The 20,000-nt window shown below is 40.4% G+C and overlaps 2 protein-coding genes across 4 annotated transcripts in view; one reads left to right on the top strand and one right to left on the bottom strand.

Moving 5' to 3' along the window:
- LOC117482772 (saxitoxin and tetrodotoxin-binding protein 1-like) overlaps positions 1 to 20,000 on the top strand; it is a 54,582-nt gene that overhangs the window by 5,211 nt on the left and 29,371 nt on the right. The gene's annotated exons all lie outside the window — the stretch shown is intronic.
- Positions 8,898 to 10,564, bottom strand: LOC117482771 (zinc finger MYM-type protein 1-like). Its single transcript, XM_034130950.1, has 2 exons — positions 9,309 to 10,564; positions 8,898 to 9,056 (listed from the first exon to the last, which is right to left on the bottom strand). Exons 1-2 carry the CDS (start codon positions 10,547 to 10,549, stop codon positions 8,924 to 8,926), a joined length of 1,374 nt encoding a protein of 457 aa, XP_033986841.1. The 5' UTR covers positions 10,550 to 10,564; the 3' UTR covers positions 8,898 to 8,923.

Below are 20,000 nucleotides of genomic sequence, written 5' to 3'. Positions count from 1 at the left end.
TGTGTGTGTTTTTGTGTGTGTGTGTGTGTGTGTGTGTGTGTGTGTGTGCGTGTGTGTGTGTGTGTTTTTGTGTGTGTGTGTGTGTGTGTGTGTGTGTGTTTGTGTGGCCTAGCATTACTATCCTTGTGGGGACCTAAATCTGTTTACACAGTCACGTGTGGGGACTCGCCTCCCTTATGGGGACATAATGGAGGTCCCCATGAGGGGAATCATTAATGTTAGTGTGAAGACTTGGTTAGGGTTAGGGTTAGGTTAGGAAAGAGCGTGGTGCACTGGCTCTCGGTAGCTTAGGGCAGTGGTTCCCAAACTTGTTGTGCCCAAGGCACACCAAAGGACAAGCAAAAATCTCAAGGCACACCTATTGTGCAAAATAGCCCTTATAACACGTGTTATCACTCATATCATGTAAAATATCTGTAAATGTGCATAATTATTTACTAATGCCAAATAAAATGTGACAAAGACAACTATATTACTCATGAAATATTTATTAACGAAATATTTCAGAAATTAATTTGAAACTTTATCAAATTAGGCTTCATCAAAGCAGCAACACATTCATTTAAACCAGACAGGTCACAAAATAAAAAATTGTGGAGGATCAGGCTTTGGTGGTCGGCTCCCATCTCGGCGCACAGCTGGGAGAAGAGGCGAGATTTCAGGGGCCTTGATTTGATGTAATTCACCATCTGCACAGCCTGATTCAGCACCTCAGTCAACTCCGGGGGCATGGTTTTGGCAACTAATGCCTCTCTATGCAAAATGCAGTGGTTTGTCACGATATGTGGATTTTGTGCTCTCACCTTAGCAATAAATCCTTTCACTCTCCCCGTCATGCTTGCCGCACGATCTGTGCAAAGACTGACGCACATATTCCAGGTCAGACTGTTCTCTTTTAAATAGTTATTAGTTACCCTGAATATTTCTTCTCCCGTAGTATGGCTTTCCATTTCTTTGCAGAAGAAAAACGTCTCTTTGATAGAGTCAGCATCAACATATCTGACGTTTGCCAGAAGTTGGGCAGCCCCACTTATGTCAGTAGATTCGTCTATTTGTAGGGAAAATCTGCCGCTCGCCACTGAAGCCATAAGACAGGTAACTTTCATGATACTGTCTGCTGACAGTTTTTTTCCTCTTTTCTTTCGGTGGTGGGTTGTCGGCAGTCTCTGCACTGGTGGTTGGTGGTTTGCTCCGCACAAGAAAGCGCTCCATTTTCCCTCTTGCGTGTTTCTCTGTTTTAATGTTGTCCTTCAGCCTTCGATGTGTCACGGTCTTATAATTCCCACCTGCAACTGCGTTAACAGCGAAATATGGGGTTCTGTGAGGATTTATTTTTAAAGAATTGTTTTTAGGTATAGAGTTTGCCTCTGTATTATGAAATGAGTGCATACAAAGTACTGATATAGTAAATTAAAAAATAATTATTTTTGTGTAGTTGTATATTGCAATAATAACGTATGGTTGTCACAAAATCCCACGGCACACCCGGACTTGCCTCACGGCACACCAGTGTGCCGCGGCACACCGTTTGGGAACCACTGCTCTAGACTACTTAACCTCTCTCTAGACTGACCTTATTACACCATAGGGCCCTGTGTCTCTGATCCGATGGAAACACTTTGTTTTCCCAGTCCTAAGATTTAGCTGAAGCTGATTCATAGAGTTTCTCAAAGGGTTGACCTGCATACAAACATTCCCATTGAAATGCAGGATTTTGCATTACAAAGTGACTTACATACACTTCAATCAATCAATCAGAGTATATTTATGAAGCCCAATATCACACATTTGTCTCAGTGGACTTTTCAGTTTGTACAGAATATGAATACGACCCCCTCTGTCCTCGGGGACCCTCGCAACGGACAAGGAAACACCTCCAAAGAAACCCCCCAGTTAATGAGAGAAAACTCGGGGAGAGCAACATAGGAGGACAGATAATAGATGTTGTGTGTACATTTAAAAAATGTACAACGTAGGTAGTCCAGATGCTGGAGAATGCATGTGTCTGTAAATAATAAGAAGATGGATCCAGGTGGATGTCAACAATCCTGTGGGAGCCATCAGAGAAGTAGTATGGTGAGCATCATACATGTATACCACAGACATGCCTACAGGAGCTATTTAAGGTTCAGTATCTTGTCCAACACTTCCCCATGTGAACTGGAAGGGTGGAATTGGACCACTGATGGACTGGTTGGTAAACCCCATCTTGTAGCCATAACTCCATGAAATGATGAAGGTTTGGATATCAGCAGGGGTTCAATTGGGATTTGATATGTGGGGGGGCTCTGTGTGGAGGGGGGGGGGGGGGGCGGAGGGTCGAGGATCTCATTATTAGACCTTGAGGGGTATACTGTATCCCGTTATAAATACATGTTAAAGGTCCCATGTCATGGCCATTTCTACTGATCATAATTCCATTGTTGAGGTATACTAGAATAGATTTATACTGTTCAATGTTCCAAACTCACATTGGTTTCTCAAACAGCATCTCTGTAAAGTATGTGTATTCACCAGGTATTCACTCTCTGTCCTAAACGGCTTGTTGGAGCTCCTGCCCCACCTCTCTGTGAGCCCAGTGTGCTCTGATTGGTCGCGACGTGAGAGGCTTGTTGCTGCTCGCTGCTGCTGCAAGGAGCCGACAGGCTTCCGTGTCGGCGATACACAGAGAACAAGCTAAACTCATCCTGAGCACACACAAACACTCACAGCCGAAGTAAAAACAATAAGTGTGGCTTGATATTGAGTAAGAAAAAGGTTTATAACGCTGTGAGAATGGGTCTGCGGAGAGCATTTCTCCGCCATCCCAACGTCGCAGCCCGAAAAACGTTTACCCATTTAAACAGTCGTGGTAGATACCTTGTTTGTTTTAAACATCATAAATACACAAACAACAATGAATACTTACAGGTTGTGTCCCCGATCTCCCGCTGGTCCAAACAAAGTAGGAACAGCATCGTTCTTCAGTGCCCTACGCTGTACATATCCGGCATGAATCGCTGAAAGGTTTGGAAAGCTTTGTTTCGTGAAAGGCTGGCAGAGGGTGCGGCCATAGCTCTGGGCGTGGCTACTGGGTATCCCTACGTAGCGATACCCAGGAAGTAAACAATGGAAAATGAGAAATCTCCAACCAGGCGTTCTGTGTTAGAGTTTTACTCGCTACAGGGTGTACTTTGAGGGTTTGTGACTCTGCAGACCGTTTACATGCAACAAAACCTTCATAACACAAGGGGATGGGTAATACCCGGAAAAGCATGACATGGGACCTTTAAAATATATTTTAAGATCATTTTGAGTCATCTGATTCGTCTGTACATTGCTGTTTTAGTCTGCGTTCTTATAATTAGTGTCTACAGTGTGCCTATTGAGCCCTGTTGAGTGATGTGGGGCAAGCCCCTCTCTCTGCTGTTAAAATGAATGGGTGCTGTAAAAACTACACGGCGCGTGCTCAGAGTGTTTTTCTATTCTATGAAGGTTTCTCAATTGTCGAATTTCCCCTCCTCGACTCCTCGAATCCTCGGTCCCCCGGTAGTGACCCGGAAATAGATTCTCTAAATTCACATCGAGGACCGAGGATCGAGCGTCGAGGAGGCTCTCTAGAGGAGCTATAACCGAGGAGACACTGATGGGTCCTCCAGGGTCCTCCACGGCTCCTTCGTGGATGCATTTCCGGGAACAGCGATGTTTCAAAGAGTCGTGACGCACGGCCGGACTGATCTCAGCCAATCACAGCTCTGCATGCATCCCCTGGATATTATTTTATTAACTGCTTGAATCAGAGGCGATGTTTACAGAGAGAACAGCTGTGAGGTCCGTGCAGAAAGCAGAGCAGTGTGTATAATATATATCACTCAGTATAACAGGCCTACTCTCTTTATTTGCTTTAGTTTAGTAGATATCTACAAACAAAGAGTCCATATTTTTCTAAAACCATTTAGTGCTTCACAAAATAAAATACACAACGGCTGTAGCCTGATGATATGCTTTAGGAGCTGTAGGTGTGTGTGGTACAGTGTGTGTGTTGTACAGTGTGTGTGTTGTACAGTGTGTGTGTTGTACAGTGTGTGTTGTACAGTGTGTAGGTGTGTGTTGGTGTGTGGTACAGTGTGTAGGTGTGTGTGTGGTACAGTGTGTAGGTGTGTGTGTGGTACAGTGTGTAGGTGTGTGTGTGGTACAGTGTGTAGGTGTGTGTGTGGTACAGTGTGTCGGTGTGTGTGGTACAGTGTGTAGGTGCGTGTGTGGTACAGTGTGTAGGTGTGTGTGGTAGAGTGTGTGCGTAGATGGAGCGGACAGACAGGTCTCAGTTGGTTTGGTGTCCTATGCTTACTTTTAATACTTGTAAATACAACTTTTGGCCCGTAATTTCATTTCCTCATTGTAGCGACCAGAGAGAGGAGAGGGGGGGGGGGATATATCCAGTCTCTGATAGTGTTACGTTATTATGAGAGTGCTCTCATACTTGTATATATATTTATATAAATATATAGCCTATATAAATATATATGTTTGTATATATGTCCGCATCTGTAGCCTGTTATTGTCTCATTATACCGCACTGTGAATGAATCAAAGTAAATATATAAGTCATCATGAACACATCTGTCCATCAGACAGAGGGCTGCTGTGCCTCCTGTCATCATTAATGGACGTCTCTTTAAAATGACCGCTCAGAGGAGAGGAGTTCTCATTTCTCTAACCTGTTAAGCACCAAGCCTGTTTTTCATGTTTCAGGCTCGAAAATGACATGCCCAAAACAAATGACTACAACTTAACTTCTAAAAGGGTTATATGAATAATTTCTTTTATCAAAGCAAGGTTAGATCTGTGAGTTGGATGTAGAAGTGTCAGAATCAATATAAAGGTTTTTTATTTTAAAGAAAATTCAGATTTTACATAGTAAAAAACTGTAAATGATAGTGTCCGTCCAAAAATTATTTTTTACAGATAGTGAAAACTACCCTTGGATGATGGGTTAGTAGACTAAAAGCTTTAGGAATCCAAAGTACAACATATAATAAGTACCCTGTATCAAGATTGATGCAAAACAAGTGACATTTGACCTTTTTAGAGAGGTTTAGCCAAAACCACCCCACCTCTGAGGTGATTTGGGTGAAAATGTTTTTTTTTCCATATCTCTGGCCCCCCTTGGTCGATTTGGATGGTTGACACCTCTTTCTGACCGTTAGAGCCAATAGAATCGAAGGGGGAGGCCCCCACACACACACGTTGTGAAGAGAAAAGGTGGGGGCTGCGCGCATGTAAATAGAGTGGCGAAGTCCCTCCCCTTCCGGTGGACCTCCATGGGACCTTATTTCGGAAAAATTATGTATTGAAGTCAATGGAGAGAGAAAGATTATCTTTCGATCCCGTTTGAATTGTGCCACGAATTACACATATGATGTTTGTCAATTTAAAAGATAATTTTGCAAGTAAAAAAAAAAAAAATGTGTCGTAAAACTGTGAAGTAACACTTTTGTTTGTGTGAAACGCTCAATGAACTACATCTCTGGTCTCACAGAACAACTCACGTCACCAAGATGGCCGTCACTACTGTCTTGTCAACAAAACGATTGACTACCCTCACTATCACCACAATGAAACACGTCCTGAAGAAAGTCATGCAAAGCTGCCTGCCTGCCTTCCTTTGATTCTCTCTGAACTGCCTGGTCGTTTTAATGTTAAATGTCAACCATTTGTGCAGATAGCATGAAGTAGAGAAGATCGCTAGCGTTAGCGTTAGCATTTCTCCCCCGGGCTTAAATTGTGTATTATAGAATGATCACACTGGTGTGACAGTACTCTTCAAAGGGTTCACGAAATATGACTACTACTCTTACTGTTTAACATTTTGGGTTACTTAATGTTACTTCATGTTAAGGCTAATACAAATGACAAGGCTGTAATGCTAACTAACGTGCTAGCTACTAGCTAGCTTGATCCAGACACTCCTAGTCCTTTCATCAGACGGGAAGCGAAAGAACGAGCAAGACCCATTGCTGGTATGAACAACCTGGTACTAAGCACACAGGCATCTTGTTAAAGTTATCTTATCTTAGCCAGCGCCATATAGATAGATTCTATCTATATGGCGCTGATCTTAGCTATCTCTTAGTGGAGGAAAACAATTGTGACATCACTTACGCGACTCTGGGATTTGTAGTCTTTCTAGTTGCGTATTTTTCATAGTCTTATATTTCAACAGTTTTACGACAAACTGTGACTTTTTTGACATGGAAATTATTTTTTAAGATTGACAAACATCATATGTGTAATTCATGGCACAATTCAAACGGGATCGAAAGATACGTTTTCTCTCTCCATTGACTTCAATACATTATTTTTCCGAAATAAGGTCCCATGGGGCGGAAGTAGATGGAAGCAGCAGAGTGAAGCGATCTCTAGCTCTGGCATTTGGAAACGAAAAAGCAGTTTTATTGCTTATGGATTATCAGAAATAATTTCAAAGAGGGCACAGATACATTGGATGAACCTATGGATTAACTGCAGCCAGTTGCGGCCGGTGGTCTTTTTTTTTGGTGGGGCTCTTGACGTACCGGAAGTGACCTACCTGGGGGGTCCGGGAAATGACCCCTTCAATTATGACTTCTGGTGATGTTAGAGGGAGGGGGAAAGGAGAAATCGAGGCTTAAAAATATGAGAAGACTGATCAATACCTCCATAATCTTCAGTGTGGAAAATATTATTTATCAACCTGAACATCTACTACTTTACCAGGAATTTGTGTTCTCAGAACTGGTGTTTTTTTCTTTCTTAAAACTGTTCATGTTTTATGAACCAACACCTCCACCAAGTGGCTTTACAGTGAACTGCATGTGGGATATAAAATTAATAGCATCTTTTCAGTAGCATTAATTATAAATATTTAAGTGGTTCAATACAAGTCACTACAGCATTTCAAACTGAACTGTGAATAAATGCAATTTAAAAAAAATAACCACAGCACAAAATGTCATAAATTGTGTTTTTTTCTTTGTTTCTCTGAGGATTATTTACAAACAGGCTTATTTACATATAGCAATAACTCAGAAATGAAAAAGCTACATCGTCTAACACGAACAACCAGTTAGCATAATGATAATATATGTGTTATGTACAATGTAACTGGCAAGGCTAGAGCAAGAAAGAACATAAAGTTTGCAAAAGGTTTAAATAACTTCAAGTATCTGTCTTCAGATTACGTGGAGGTTTTAGTCCGATGGGAAGCAGATTTTAAGCGACACCGAAGATAAACCAAAAATGTGGTGGAGCTGCAAACCGTGTAGTGTTGCTGGGACAGGACAGGAGCTATAACCGTTGGAAAATACATCACAGACAATGCAACAAACGTGGAGACAGAACAATCACTTCTGTGATAAATGCCCACTTATTAATAAACTTCTAACAACCATGGGAAACCTCCTCTCTACATATAAAGTGATATCCAGCTTATTGGCCGATAGCACCTTTTTTACTGCTTTGAATAACAAAATGTGTAACAGGCAGAAAAAAGACAAAAACAAAAGGAAACAAGAAACAACTGTTCCTCTGGGGAAAATGAGTCGAACGCAACAGGTTTCCAAACAGTACTCATGTTCCTGGACTTTGTGGTTGAACAAAACATCTTAGGTATCCAAAAGTAACTTCACAACATTCTGCGGCCGTTTAATTGTCTCTCTAATGAAACGCATTTTTTTAAGGGTCGGCCATCTGTGTTTGCTGCGAGAGCTTGTGTGTGTGTGTGTGTGTGTGTGTGTGTGTGTGTGTGTGTGTGTGTGTGTGTGTGTGTGTGTGTGTGTGTGTGTGTGTGTGTGTGTGTGTGTGTGTGTGTGTGTGTGTGTGTGTGTGTGTGTGTGTGTGTGTGTGTGTGTGTGTGTGTGTCTATTTGTAGAGGAATTTTGCCCTTCTCTCCTTCTGGGTGGCAAACCTCTCAATGACTCTGGTGTTGAAGTCAGGAATGCTCCTAATGAGTTTTTTCTCAATTGACAGCATAGCCAGAGCATTCAGGCGATCCTGTGTCATGCTGTTCCTCAAGAAAGTCTTTATCCTTTTCAGAGTGGAAAAGCACCTCTCTGCCTCAGCCGTAGCCATGGGTGTGGTTACAAGAACCTTCAGAAGACTGACAGTCTCTGTGAATGTCTCCTGCAGATTATTGTCAAGGAAGAACTGGAGCAGAGTAACAGCACCACTGCAAGCCCTGAACTGGTCATTGTCATAGACGAGGGACAGTTCCGTCTTGAGCTTTGCCTTGTCCAGTAGAGGGTAGGCCTCCACAGTTGTTTCCAGCGCTGCTTCAGGGAATGTTCGGCTGTGCTGCTGGAACAGGTCTCCTTGCAGGAGGGTGGAGCTGATTAGGTGTTTGGTGAAGGAAAATCTCTCCTTTGCGTGACTCAGTATGGTATCACATACCTATGAAATAATGCACAATGAAAAAATCAAGACATAATAAATAACAGAATCACCTTTTCACATCTATCAGTCATAATGTCATTAGTGTCCCCTATAAGATGTGTAACAAACAAAGAGCTTTCTTGTGAATGGAACCTATCAGAATAACAGGACATCTATCTGAGCATCAACAGAACAATATTACTGTTTAAAATTAAGTCACTACAATATATACATTTAATGACTGTTTACACTTCATTCATTTATTGTTGGGCCCTTTCTGTCCACTGTGGTTGCTTCTGGAAGCCTAAACCTTTTCTGATCTGTCTTGATCCCCTTTGAAATGTAGAGACTGTGGGACACTTTTTGCAGTTTAGGCCTTGTTAAGTGTATACAATTCAGAATGTAATAAGCAATAGGCCTTTCCATGTGGATATTTTAACTAGCCTACCTATTTATTTAATTTACAGAAAATGGGCTTTCTTGTGAAATGTATCATTATTGTGATATGAAATGACCTATATTATGAAAGGAGCTTTTAGTCATAGAACACGTTCCTATTACTGCTTACCTCTCTAGCCAACAGCTGTTGCTCTTCATGTCCAAGTCCCCTCCGTTTCTTTGTGGGCAGCTGCTGAGATCCACTGCTTTCACCAGAAGGAATGGAGTCCCTGATCCAAACCACAAGTAACCATGTACAATTACTCATTGTGGCAAGAATTGACAAATTAACTTGACTATTTGAAATAGTAGTCAGAGATACACCTTATAAACGTTATATAATATATACATTTCCAGTAAGCCCGTTTAAGATATTTAAACAAGTATGTGTGAGTTGGTCTATTGTGTTCAGCTAAATCACATTTAGGTTTCACAGATTTCCTATAATAAGCACATCTCAGCCATTGTAAATAATGATTTACCTGATTGTTTGTATGCTGCTGGTGAACCTCTTGATGAGTCCTGTGATGTAGACAGAGTCGATGTTCCTCTTCTGCAGTTGGCTAAACAGCATGTCTACATGTGGCATGATCTTGTGGAACAATGTCAGGAAAAAGCAAAAAACTTCATCTTCCATCATTCGCACAAAGCCCCCGGCTTCTCTCACTGTTATGGGATCAAAGTCACCTGAGTCTCTGATTGTCTGGAAACACCTCAGGATGTTCTCCTTGTGCTCATATACAGTGTTAACAGCACGACTGTGAAAGTTCCATCTTGTTGTGGAAGTGCCAGGAAGTCTGTGTGCCACCACTTGATCCAGGATCGCAGTTCGCTTGAATGACCTGGAGAAAAATGCAGCAAATCCACCAAGGTCTGAAAAAAATGTTCTTATCTTGGGGATGTGGGATGTTGCCTGCTGCATAATTAGGTTCAGCTGATGCGCATAGCAGTGGATGTAGTGCGTACTACTGTACACATCCTTCACTTTCCGCTGAACTCCACCTTTAGCTCCCCTCATCACCGCTGCACCGTCATAGGCTTGGGCGATTAGTTTGCCCTGTTGTCCATCGGGGAGGATAGTGCCCAGCCTCTCCATCAGCGCGGTGGCAACTGTGTCAGCATTCGCATTCTGAAGAGGAATGAACTCAAAAAAACGCTCCTGGACGTTGTTATGCGGGTCGATGTAGCGTAGCACAAGCACTAACTGGCAGTGGGTGGAAATGTCAGTTGTCTCATCTGCCTGAATAGCTAAATAACTGGCATTTTTTACTTCCTCCAGAATGTAGTCTTTACAAACTGATAACATGCAGTCCAAAAGTTCATTTTGCACCGTCTTTGAGGTGCCTTTGAAAACCGTAGCCGTTTTAAGGTGATCCTCCAACACGCTATCTAACGAGGCCAGTAGATTAACTAAACCCAGAAAAACGCCGGGGTTGTCGGATGTGTCAGTCTCGTCGTGGCCACGCAAAGCCAGGTCAAAGCCCCCACAAAATTTCACACAATCAATTATTTTAGACAAGACGTGCCTATTCGTGTCCACTTCTTCATTGTGCTTTTTCACCGACATCTTGTACCCTTGATCTAGCTGTGCGGCTATGTTAGCTTTGCCTAGCATGGCTAGCTTAAAGGTGTTTGTCATGTGTGCCTTCGTGCACTCGTGCTTTTTAATTCTTTCGGACAAATGCTTCATATCATGTACTCCCATCACAGTCCACGGGCACATCGTATCTGTCCCCGGCTGTTTGAAGAGCAAGCATGGGAAACAAAAGACAGCATTTACCTGTTTGCATCCAGCTAGCCAAGCCTTTTTTGTGTACCAGCTACTTGCGAAGCCTCGTGTATAAGTTTTGTCTTTTTCACGAGATTGCTGCGATATATTCAAATCGAGTTGGTCCGGTCCAAGGTCTTTAAGCAACAATTTATCTGCCAAACTTCTCCTTTCGAAAGGATTGGAGATTAGCTCTTGAACAGAATTAGGCGGGGACCGAGGTCCGGAGACTCCACCTGCACACGAAGCCATCCTCATCAACTACTGCGTCAACCGGATACGAGTCACTGTCCAAACTACTCACAGACTGCACGGGGCGCTGACATTGGCGCCCCGTGACCGTCATATTTGACGACGCTGATTGGCTGAAATTATGTTTTCGCGGCATAGTTTACACGTTACAGATAGCAACAGTCAGCTGCTAGTGGCTGCTGCTACACTGGTTGAGGGCTCCTCTCTTAGCGCCCCAGACGAGAGAAGGTACACGGGCAAGGCCAGGCAGGAAACATGTGACTTATCAGTAACTTTAGACATCGTAACACAATTTTAAACGAGATTTTATTGTAGATTATACATTTTACTGATACCAATTATATAATATTTACCTTGTTCATTAAAAATAAAAATAAAAATATATATATTTTTTAAAATATATTTTTTATTTTTATTTTTATTTTTTAATATGGGAAGAGGTGGGGCGGCACCCCTAGCGTCCCTATGGACCGGCCGCCACTGACTGCAGCATCGTTTTTTTATCGTTTTAATGCCATTGAAGACCAGTGTTGACCAAGGTAAGCCATGTTAGCGTTTCTAGCTACCTAGCTCCACATGTTATGATGTACACTTTCGTTTATAGCGTCGCAAATGTTTATCACTGAGTGTTGAGGTTTTTTACACAGATTCTGTGTCTCCAGGGGACCAAAAACGAGTGGTTGGCTGTGCATCTAGGATAAGTAATAAGGGAGTTATTGTGAGTTTAAGTGCCGTTTTAGGTTAAATGTTTTCGCTCGTGGCTAATTCAGAGGCTGAGTGTTAGCATTGTGGGTTTTTTTTGGGAAAAAAAATTAAAAAGATCAGTTCGCTGAGTTTCTTCCCGTTACATGGATATAAAACATTCATAGTTTATTAAATATTAAGATTCCTTAGACGTTGTTTCCTGCAAATGACGCGTTTATCCACCCGGTACCGGGCGGATGGTGCGTAACAGGCTAACCGCCTGCTGCTTCCCCTCCTCTCTCCTCGGTTCCCCTCCTCTCTCCTCGGCTCCCCTCCTCGACTCCTCGACTCCTCTGCTCGCATCTCATGTGGGCGGGACTAAGACACGAGGATAGGAGTCAGGGGAATTAGGGCATTGAGAAACCTTCAATGTGTGCGGCAAAAAAATCATCACCAAAGGGTCAATGTGCTGCCATACCCTCCAAACGTCATCTCATAATTCAGAGAGCTGATTGGCTGTAAGTATGTGTGCCGCGAAAAGTTTAGATGTGAAGAGGAGACGAGAGAGAGCAGCGTATAGCGATTCAAATCAGTAACACGGAAAGAAAATGAATGAAGTTGACCGTCTACTGCAGCTTTGGTTCATGTTATGTCATATCTCTTGTTGATCTTCTGTGTTTTGCCTATAGGCGATTGCTCTGCTGGATCCATTGATATTGTGACCTCGGTGATGAGTGTCTTGTGTTTTCCTTATACCCCCCCCCCCTCTCGGAACCATGGGAAGCCTACAGCTATTTGTTTACGTGTTTAAAAAAGCACCGGAAGCTTATATATCTAAGTTGTTCGTGCCACACCACTTTTGTACATATAAAACCGCCACTGGTCAGAGTTCAGGCTGTGTTTAGCTATCAGTGAATCATTAATGGACAAACATTGATATAAAACCATACGCCCACTGAAACCCCCTTTGGACCTGCATGGAGGAACGCTGCCAGTCAAATAAACACTTTCATTACTCACCAAAAGTTTAAACTTGGCCTAAAGTGTAGATAACGTAAAACCCATAAGCTTCTATAAAGGCTGAGCAGCCCGCCCTTATGAAACAAAAATATATTGTAATATATTGGTAAATATAATACAATATATTGGATCATACATTTCCATATATGGGAAAGTAGTCCTTATATTTTTAAATATATTGCAATATATGCATGGACCATGTATGGCTATATATTGATACATATAAAAAAAATATATTGCAATGAAAACAAAAACTGCACTATACATTTATATGTAATAGTTTTATTGAAACACTCATTTATCTTTCATGAGTTTACATAAAATTGAACAGATATTCATAAACAGTTATCTCACTTCGTTTTGTATAGTTACCCACTTTATATATGAACATATGTTTGATGGTAGCCTACATATAAAAAAAGTACAAATTGTCCATTGAATGATGGAAAATAATATACAGTTTATAAATATATATAGACACACACATATATGCACGCATATATATATATATGCATATATGCACGCATATATATATATTCATATATGCGTGCATATATGCACGCATATATATATTCATATATATATATATATATAAATATATATATATATGCATATATGCACGCATATATATATGCATATATGCACGCATATATATCTATGCATATATTACGGCCGACCGGCTATTTGGAGTGGAACGCACCCACGGCAGACAGCCCAAACAGTATTCGAATGCGCCACTTCCGGCTGATTTCGGGGAGCCCCCCCCCCTCTCCAGCAATAGATTGATCTGATTGGCAGATTCAAATCTGCTTTGCTGCCTCTGTCTGTTGATTCTGTCGCTGAGTGTCAAAGAGAAAGCATTCATCAGGTACTTCGAAACGGAAAATTAAAAAGAAACGAGAGGAAAATACAGCACCAGAGTCAGGTATGTGTGTGAGCATTTAAAACTATTTTAAATTGAAATAATTCTGCATGTACACTATAAGTAGTCTAGTTGCTTAATCCGTATGTCCCGTCTCTCGGCACTACACCAGCTACATTAGCTAACGTTAGTTAAATTAGCTATGTTAGTTCCCTCGTGTATGAGTGTATAACCGGTCCGCAGCTTTGTGAACATTCAATTTCGAAGATTTTCGATCTTACAGTCAACTGAAGTCGACCCAAAACAGCCAAAAATAGCGGACCTTTAGATCGCTAACATTTTAGCATAAGTCAATGGAGTTTAACATAGCGAAAACTAGCCCCACGGCTAACGGACATTTTCTGACTGGTGACGATGATGAGCTAGTTAAGTAATGTAACCACAGTTAGTCTATGTCTTGTAAATTCCCCTTGTTCTCCTTGATCTGCATTATATCGTTCGTGTTTTAGTCAGGCACATTTAGGGACAGCTAAAGTAGTTCAGCTACGGGTCTTCGAGCTGGTTACACATGTGCGTTCAGGACATTATTGCGCATCGTCACATGCATAATTACCATCGTCACAGAGAGAATGCGTTCGTGAAGAATGTGAGCATATATGCAGATCTTTAGTGTTGGTAATGTTATAAGATTGTATGCATAGTGTCCTGCTCAGTCAGTTTGTTAATGAGTCTTGATGTCCCGTTTTTAGTTTCTATGTTGTTCAGGAATTGAGCTAATGCTAGCTAGTTAGCTAAGTTAAGCTATGATAGTGTGTGGATGAGATGCTAACTTAGCTTTTATTAGCCGTGTGTTTGCAACGTGTCTAATGTGTTTTAGCAACAATTAGTATTGCTGTTGCTTATTATTAATAACCATCGTCTGGTTAGTTATTGTAATTTGAACCTTATTTCTATTTCTGTGTATTTTGCAGAAACCATTCATTCATTCTCTACTCTACGTTAGGCTATGTGTTGTGGACTAATGCATTCAAGTTAGTTCACATTTTAGTTGTTATTGCCCCTGCTGACAATTGTGTGGATAATATGTAGCCTACAGTCAATGGCATTTCACATTTTGCTCTCCAGTGTATGTTATTTTAATGTTGACCCATAATACTATATATCTATATATTTTACAGGAGCATTGTTGAAATTCATAGGTCGAACTAAGCCTGCAGAACCACAAGTCAAGAGGACAGAGGAGCCAGATAGCAGTGGTGACTGAGACAGAATAAATAAGGAGAGAGGGCCCATGCAGAGGCAGACATCAGTAGTGAGGAATCAGACCCAAAAGACACGAGGACAGAGGAGCCAGATCGCAGTGGTGAGGAACGCACTGTCATTTAATTTCACTGTCATTTTACTTTTCACATATCACTTTATTCACTATTCAGCTTAGTTATCCTTGCCATGAAGGATTGAATGGATGAATGTTCTATATTATTTTAATGACAGATTGAACCACCGCAATATTGTTTTAGAGATGTTATATGTTTAACTGCTATGCCTGTCATCTCTGCTCTGTGTCATTGCGTTGTCTCCTGGGTTCTGTAGTGCCCGGAGTCTGTCTTTTTATTTTTTTCCTCCCAAACCCCATCCCCTCAGGACGCCTTTTGCCTCCTGTCAGGTCATCATTGTAATAAGAATTTGTTCTTAATTGATTTTCCTGGCTAAATAAAGGTTCTACTACTATTTATTCAGTTATTTTATTACTGGTACTGCTAATTGCATTATGCGTATTGTTGTATATTGTATATACGTATGTATTTACTACTACTACTTACAAAATCGAGGGTTGTAGCTTTGTGTCAGTACATATTTCAGGGTTTTTCTATGCCTTTGTTAATCTAAATTCTAATACTCATAGGCGACTACCACTCCTGCCGATGCCGAGGCCCAGTTCTCCCTTCCCACCACCCCAGGCTCATTGTGCTAGGTAAAACTCTCATTCAATAAAAGTAGTCTTTTAAAGGTGGGGTAGGTAATTTTGGAGAAACCAGCTCGAGATCGCTAGAATTTGAAAATACACAGCCGGAAAAAATGTGCCACTTCCTTACAGAGCCCCTCCTCCAACACACACGAACGCGCACATGACCAATGAGGGCACGAGATAAGTTTGTGCACAGATGGAAGGCTGACAGGCAGGTAGGCCATCCAGTTATTTTAGCCGGGCCGGCTAAAATGATTGGTTGTGCTTTTTACAGTACCACGGCTTCCACAGATGATATTTTTTTATGGATTTTTTGTCAAAGCACTTAAGATATTCATTGCTATCGGGATGTTAAGAGCATTCCATGGAATATAACAAAAAGTGTATCTCGAGCCGGTTTCTCAAACTTACCTACCCCACCTTTAAAGATGAATGCAATTACATTTATAAAAGTTTTAAACAGAACTGTTACAGATGCAGATGCTTGGTCCAAATTCCATAAAATATACCAACCAGTAGCGCCACACTCAGACGAAAATGTACAAAGCCTATTCTTCCACTATTTGTATTCCCACATTATTCACCAAGCCAGCCCATGCTTTAATATAGATATTATGGATATTGTTATAATTCCTGCTGTCTTTTGTGAACTTCTAATTATTTGTAATTGTTCTGTTCCACAGATGCTGTAGTAAACCACCATCCAGGGACCAAGACATCAGATATAAGAACAACCATTAACACAAGAATTTGTGAGTAAAGGCACGAAAAAAACAAGATTGACGATTAAATAGGGTACAAGACTGTTTGGCCCTGTTCCGGACCTTGTTTTAATGAGTGATCAGCTCATGTTTAAAGTTGTCACCAGGTGAAACAAAAAACAAGATTGTTAAATAGGATAACAGACTGCTCTTTTTGGCCCTGTATGAAATAACAATGCATCATTTATTAACTATACCTATACAAAATGTAATACATTTTCCCTTCATTATGTAATAACACCTCCTTTTGTAATAATTTGCCCATTATGTAGTAAACAAGTTCAATGCAAATATGTAATACATGTCGCCACATTTTGAAATATATTCTTACATATTGCTGTGGTTATTACAAAATGAGTTGCAAACAATAACATTACAACTGTTTATTTATTTATTCAACCATGAATCATCCTTAATCATAATTTAAAAATATTTCAGTAGAATATCTTTCATTGGCCAAAACTAGATCAAGTGTTACCATATTCATTAGCCAACATGTATATCAACATCAATTTTGGGATATATTTACAGTTTGGTTATGGTTACATAATGAATATTACAGTTTTTTTAAAAGGGCAACTCACGCATTTTGTAATAACCATTGCAAAATGTAATAATTTATTACAAAATGCAGGGAAATTTATTTTATATTGCGTTCAGGCTGTTACAGAATGCAGCAGATTATTACAAAATGTGGGTTTTATTACATAATTACATAAAAATGTTCTTGAGTCATTACATAATGTGTTGTTTATAGGCCTTTTCTTTTATTCTTTCCTTGTCCTTCTTTTAATGAGTATTTTGATAACTGTTACACATTGATAGAAAAAAACAAATTAAGCTTCTCATTATTCAGACTCAGCTCTCAGCGCTTAAGCTTCTTTTAAATGTTGATAAAACCAAGGTAATGCTCTTTTCAAAAGCTAAAAAGACACCAGAGCCTGTTTTAGATATTGTAACTACGCAAGGGATAAAACTTGAAGTGGTTACCTGTTACAAATACCTTGGTATCTGGCTTGATGATTGTCTCACTTTTAAACTTCATGTCAATAACCTGCTTAAAAAACTGAGGGTTAGGCTAGGTTTCTTTTACAGGAACAAGTCCTGTTTCTCACTTGAGGACAGAAAAAGGCTAGTCACTGTGACCTTTTTACCTGTACTGGACTATGGTGATCTGATCTATATGAATGCACCTGCCCATTACCTGATCAAGTTAGATGCCGCCTATCACAGTGCACTGAGATTTGTGACAAACTGTAAAGCATTAACCCATCACTGTACCCTGTATGCAAGGGCAGGTTTGCCTTCACTAACTGTACGGAAGCTCAGTCACTGGTACATTTTTATATACAAAGCCATGTTAGGGAAACTTCCATCCTACATCTGCTCCCTGATCTCACGGCGAATTGTAAGTGGCTACTGCCTGAGATCGAATGCTGTGGTTTTATTAAATGTGCCAACTGCTTGGACTGTCTTAGGGAAGATAGCTTTTAGATGCGCAGCTCCGCTAACTTGGAACAGTCTGCAAAAGGAATGGAAGCTGAGCAATTTGGTTCCACTAAATGTTTTTAAAGCAAGGATAGATGCTATCCAATCGGAAACTGTTGGAACCTGTAAATGTTACTAGCTATGTAAACTGTAGTCACTGTAAATATGCTGTATGATGTCCTTTTTTGTTTTTCTGTTATGTTTATATGTATTCATGTGGAACCTACTTGTAGCAGGTCACCCTTGAAAAATAGATCAATGATCTCAATGGGATTCACCTGCATAAATAAAGGTTTGAAATGAAATGAAAGATTTTTTTTATCAGAACATGCATTTCTCCTCATTGTGAACATATATTGCACTCATGTTCAGAATATATGGTACGTACATGGTCTTTTATAAATCTGAATATATATAGTGCATACATGTCCCCATATAATTGTGAATATATAGCGCATACATGTCCCCATATAATTGTGAATATATATAGTACATGTCCCCATATAATTGTGAATATATTCTACATACATGTCCCCATATAAATCTGAATATATAGCGCATACATGTCCCCATATATTTGTGAATATATATAGTACATGTCCCCATATAATTGTGAATATATTCTACATACATGTCCCCATATAAAACTGAATATATAGTACATACATGTCCCCATATATTTGTGAATATATATAGTACATGTCCCCATATAAATGTTAATATATAGTAAATGTATGTTGACATATATACACAACCAATATATTATATATATTTACATATATTACTCAATATATGGAAAGCGGCAATTACTGATGTATTATCACATATATTACAATATATTATCACAATATATTATTCAATATATATATATATTGTAATATATTAACACAATATATTATTCTATATATTTTCAATATATTTTGTAGATATGAATAAATATGTTTTTCATGTTGATTATTAATCAGTATCACTTGGTGTAGCCAACAGCAAGATTTCCTTTATTAAATCTTTTCAATTAACCAGTAAATCAGAAAACAAAATAATGCAATATATTGACAGTTAATATATGGGGAAATATATTTTCTTTGCGTAAGGGCGATGAGGCTCAGTCGTCTTTCCCTCAGCTCGGTAACTTCATTAGCATCATTAGCATCGTTAGCATCGTTAGCATCGTTAGCATTGTTAGCATTGTTAGCATCATGTGTCTCCGAGGTCTCCTGCTGGTATCCGGGCTGTTTCAGCAGCTGGGCTCTGACTCCTGAAGAATGCCAGCCCTTGGTGACGCCTCTCTCTCTGGCTGACCCCTCCATGGTAAGACCCCCTTCTGGTTCTTTTATTCACCGTTAGCTTCAATGCTATCAAGTGCGACACTACAGGATTAAACTTGAGGCTAACAGATATCTTGTGTTACTCTAAAATACTGTCAACAGCTATAAGAGAAATATAAAGTAAACAAGCCTCTGATGAAGATGACTGGGTTCAGTTTACTTTACCTCGTACTCTAAAGATGTGATGTTTGATGTTTGTTCAGATGTGCGGACGGTCATATATCCTCGCCGCTTACAACGATAACGATGTGTTTGAAGCAATCCTGAAGTCCCTGGAGAGCTCCTGGATGAATATCACTGACTCTCCCTCTAGCGTCTTCACGTCTCAGTCAATCAAACTGTGAGTGGATAACACTGTGCAGCTGCAGACACACACAATCACTGTAGATTAACATACTTACAAACCTATTTTCATGCAGTTTGAGGCATAAAAAGTAAGCCTGAAAAAGAATCATTCACATAGTTCATTATGCTATCAACTCCTTTGCAAAAAGCACAACAAATATTTCTGACCTCATTTTATTTCTTAATATAATTATATAACTCTTAATCTTTGTCCCAGGAATGGAACCTGTCCGAGAGAGAGAAACTGTCAACTTCATGTTTGAAGGGAACACAGCATCAGTGTCATGTAAGGAACATCAGGAGAAACCATAGATATAAAGAGAAACGTGCTGCAGCTTCAGAAAGGATGCAGATATAAAAACACAAATGTTCCACATGAAGAAACATCTTCAGCAACTTGACAACACATGCAGCATTTACCAGGGGACACTAAAGAGTGACGCACACAGCTGGGAGACCAGGGGACACTAAAGAGTGACGCACACAGCTGGGAGACCAGGGGACATTAAAGAGTGACACACACAGCTGGGAGACCAGGGGACACTAAAGAGTGACGCACACAGCTAGGAGACCAGGGGACACTAAAGAGTGACGCACACAGCTGGGAGACCAGGGGACACTAAAGAGTGACCACCCCGACCAGTGGAGCAATGCCTGGCCTTCTGGCTTCTACACAGCATAGCTTTGGCCATAGCAC

This window comes from Trematomus bernacchii, unplaced genomic scaffold (assembly GCF_902827165.1).
Source record: "Trematomus bernacchii unplaced genomic scaffold, fTreBer1.1, whole genome shotgun sequence".
Lineage (NCBI taxonomy): Eukaryota > Metazoa > Chordata > Actinopteri > Perciformes > Nototheniidae > Trematomus > Trematomus bernacchii.
Note: the sequence above shows the minus strand (reverse complement) of the source record. Positions and strands in the feature narration are given on the sequence as shown.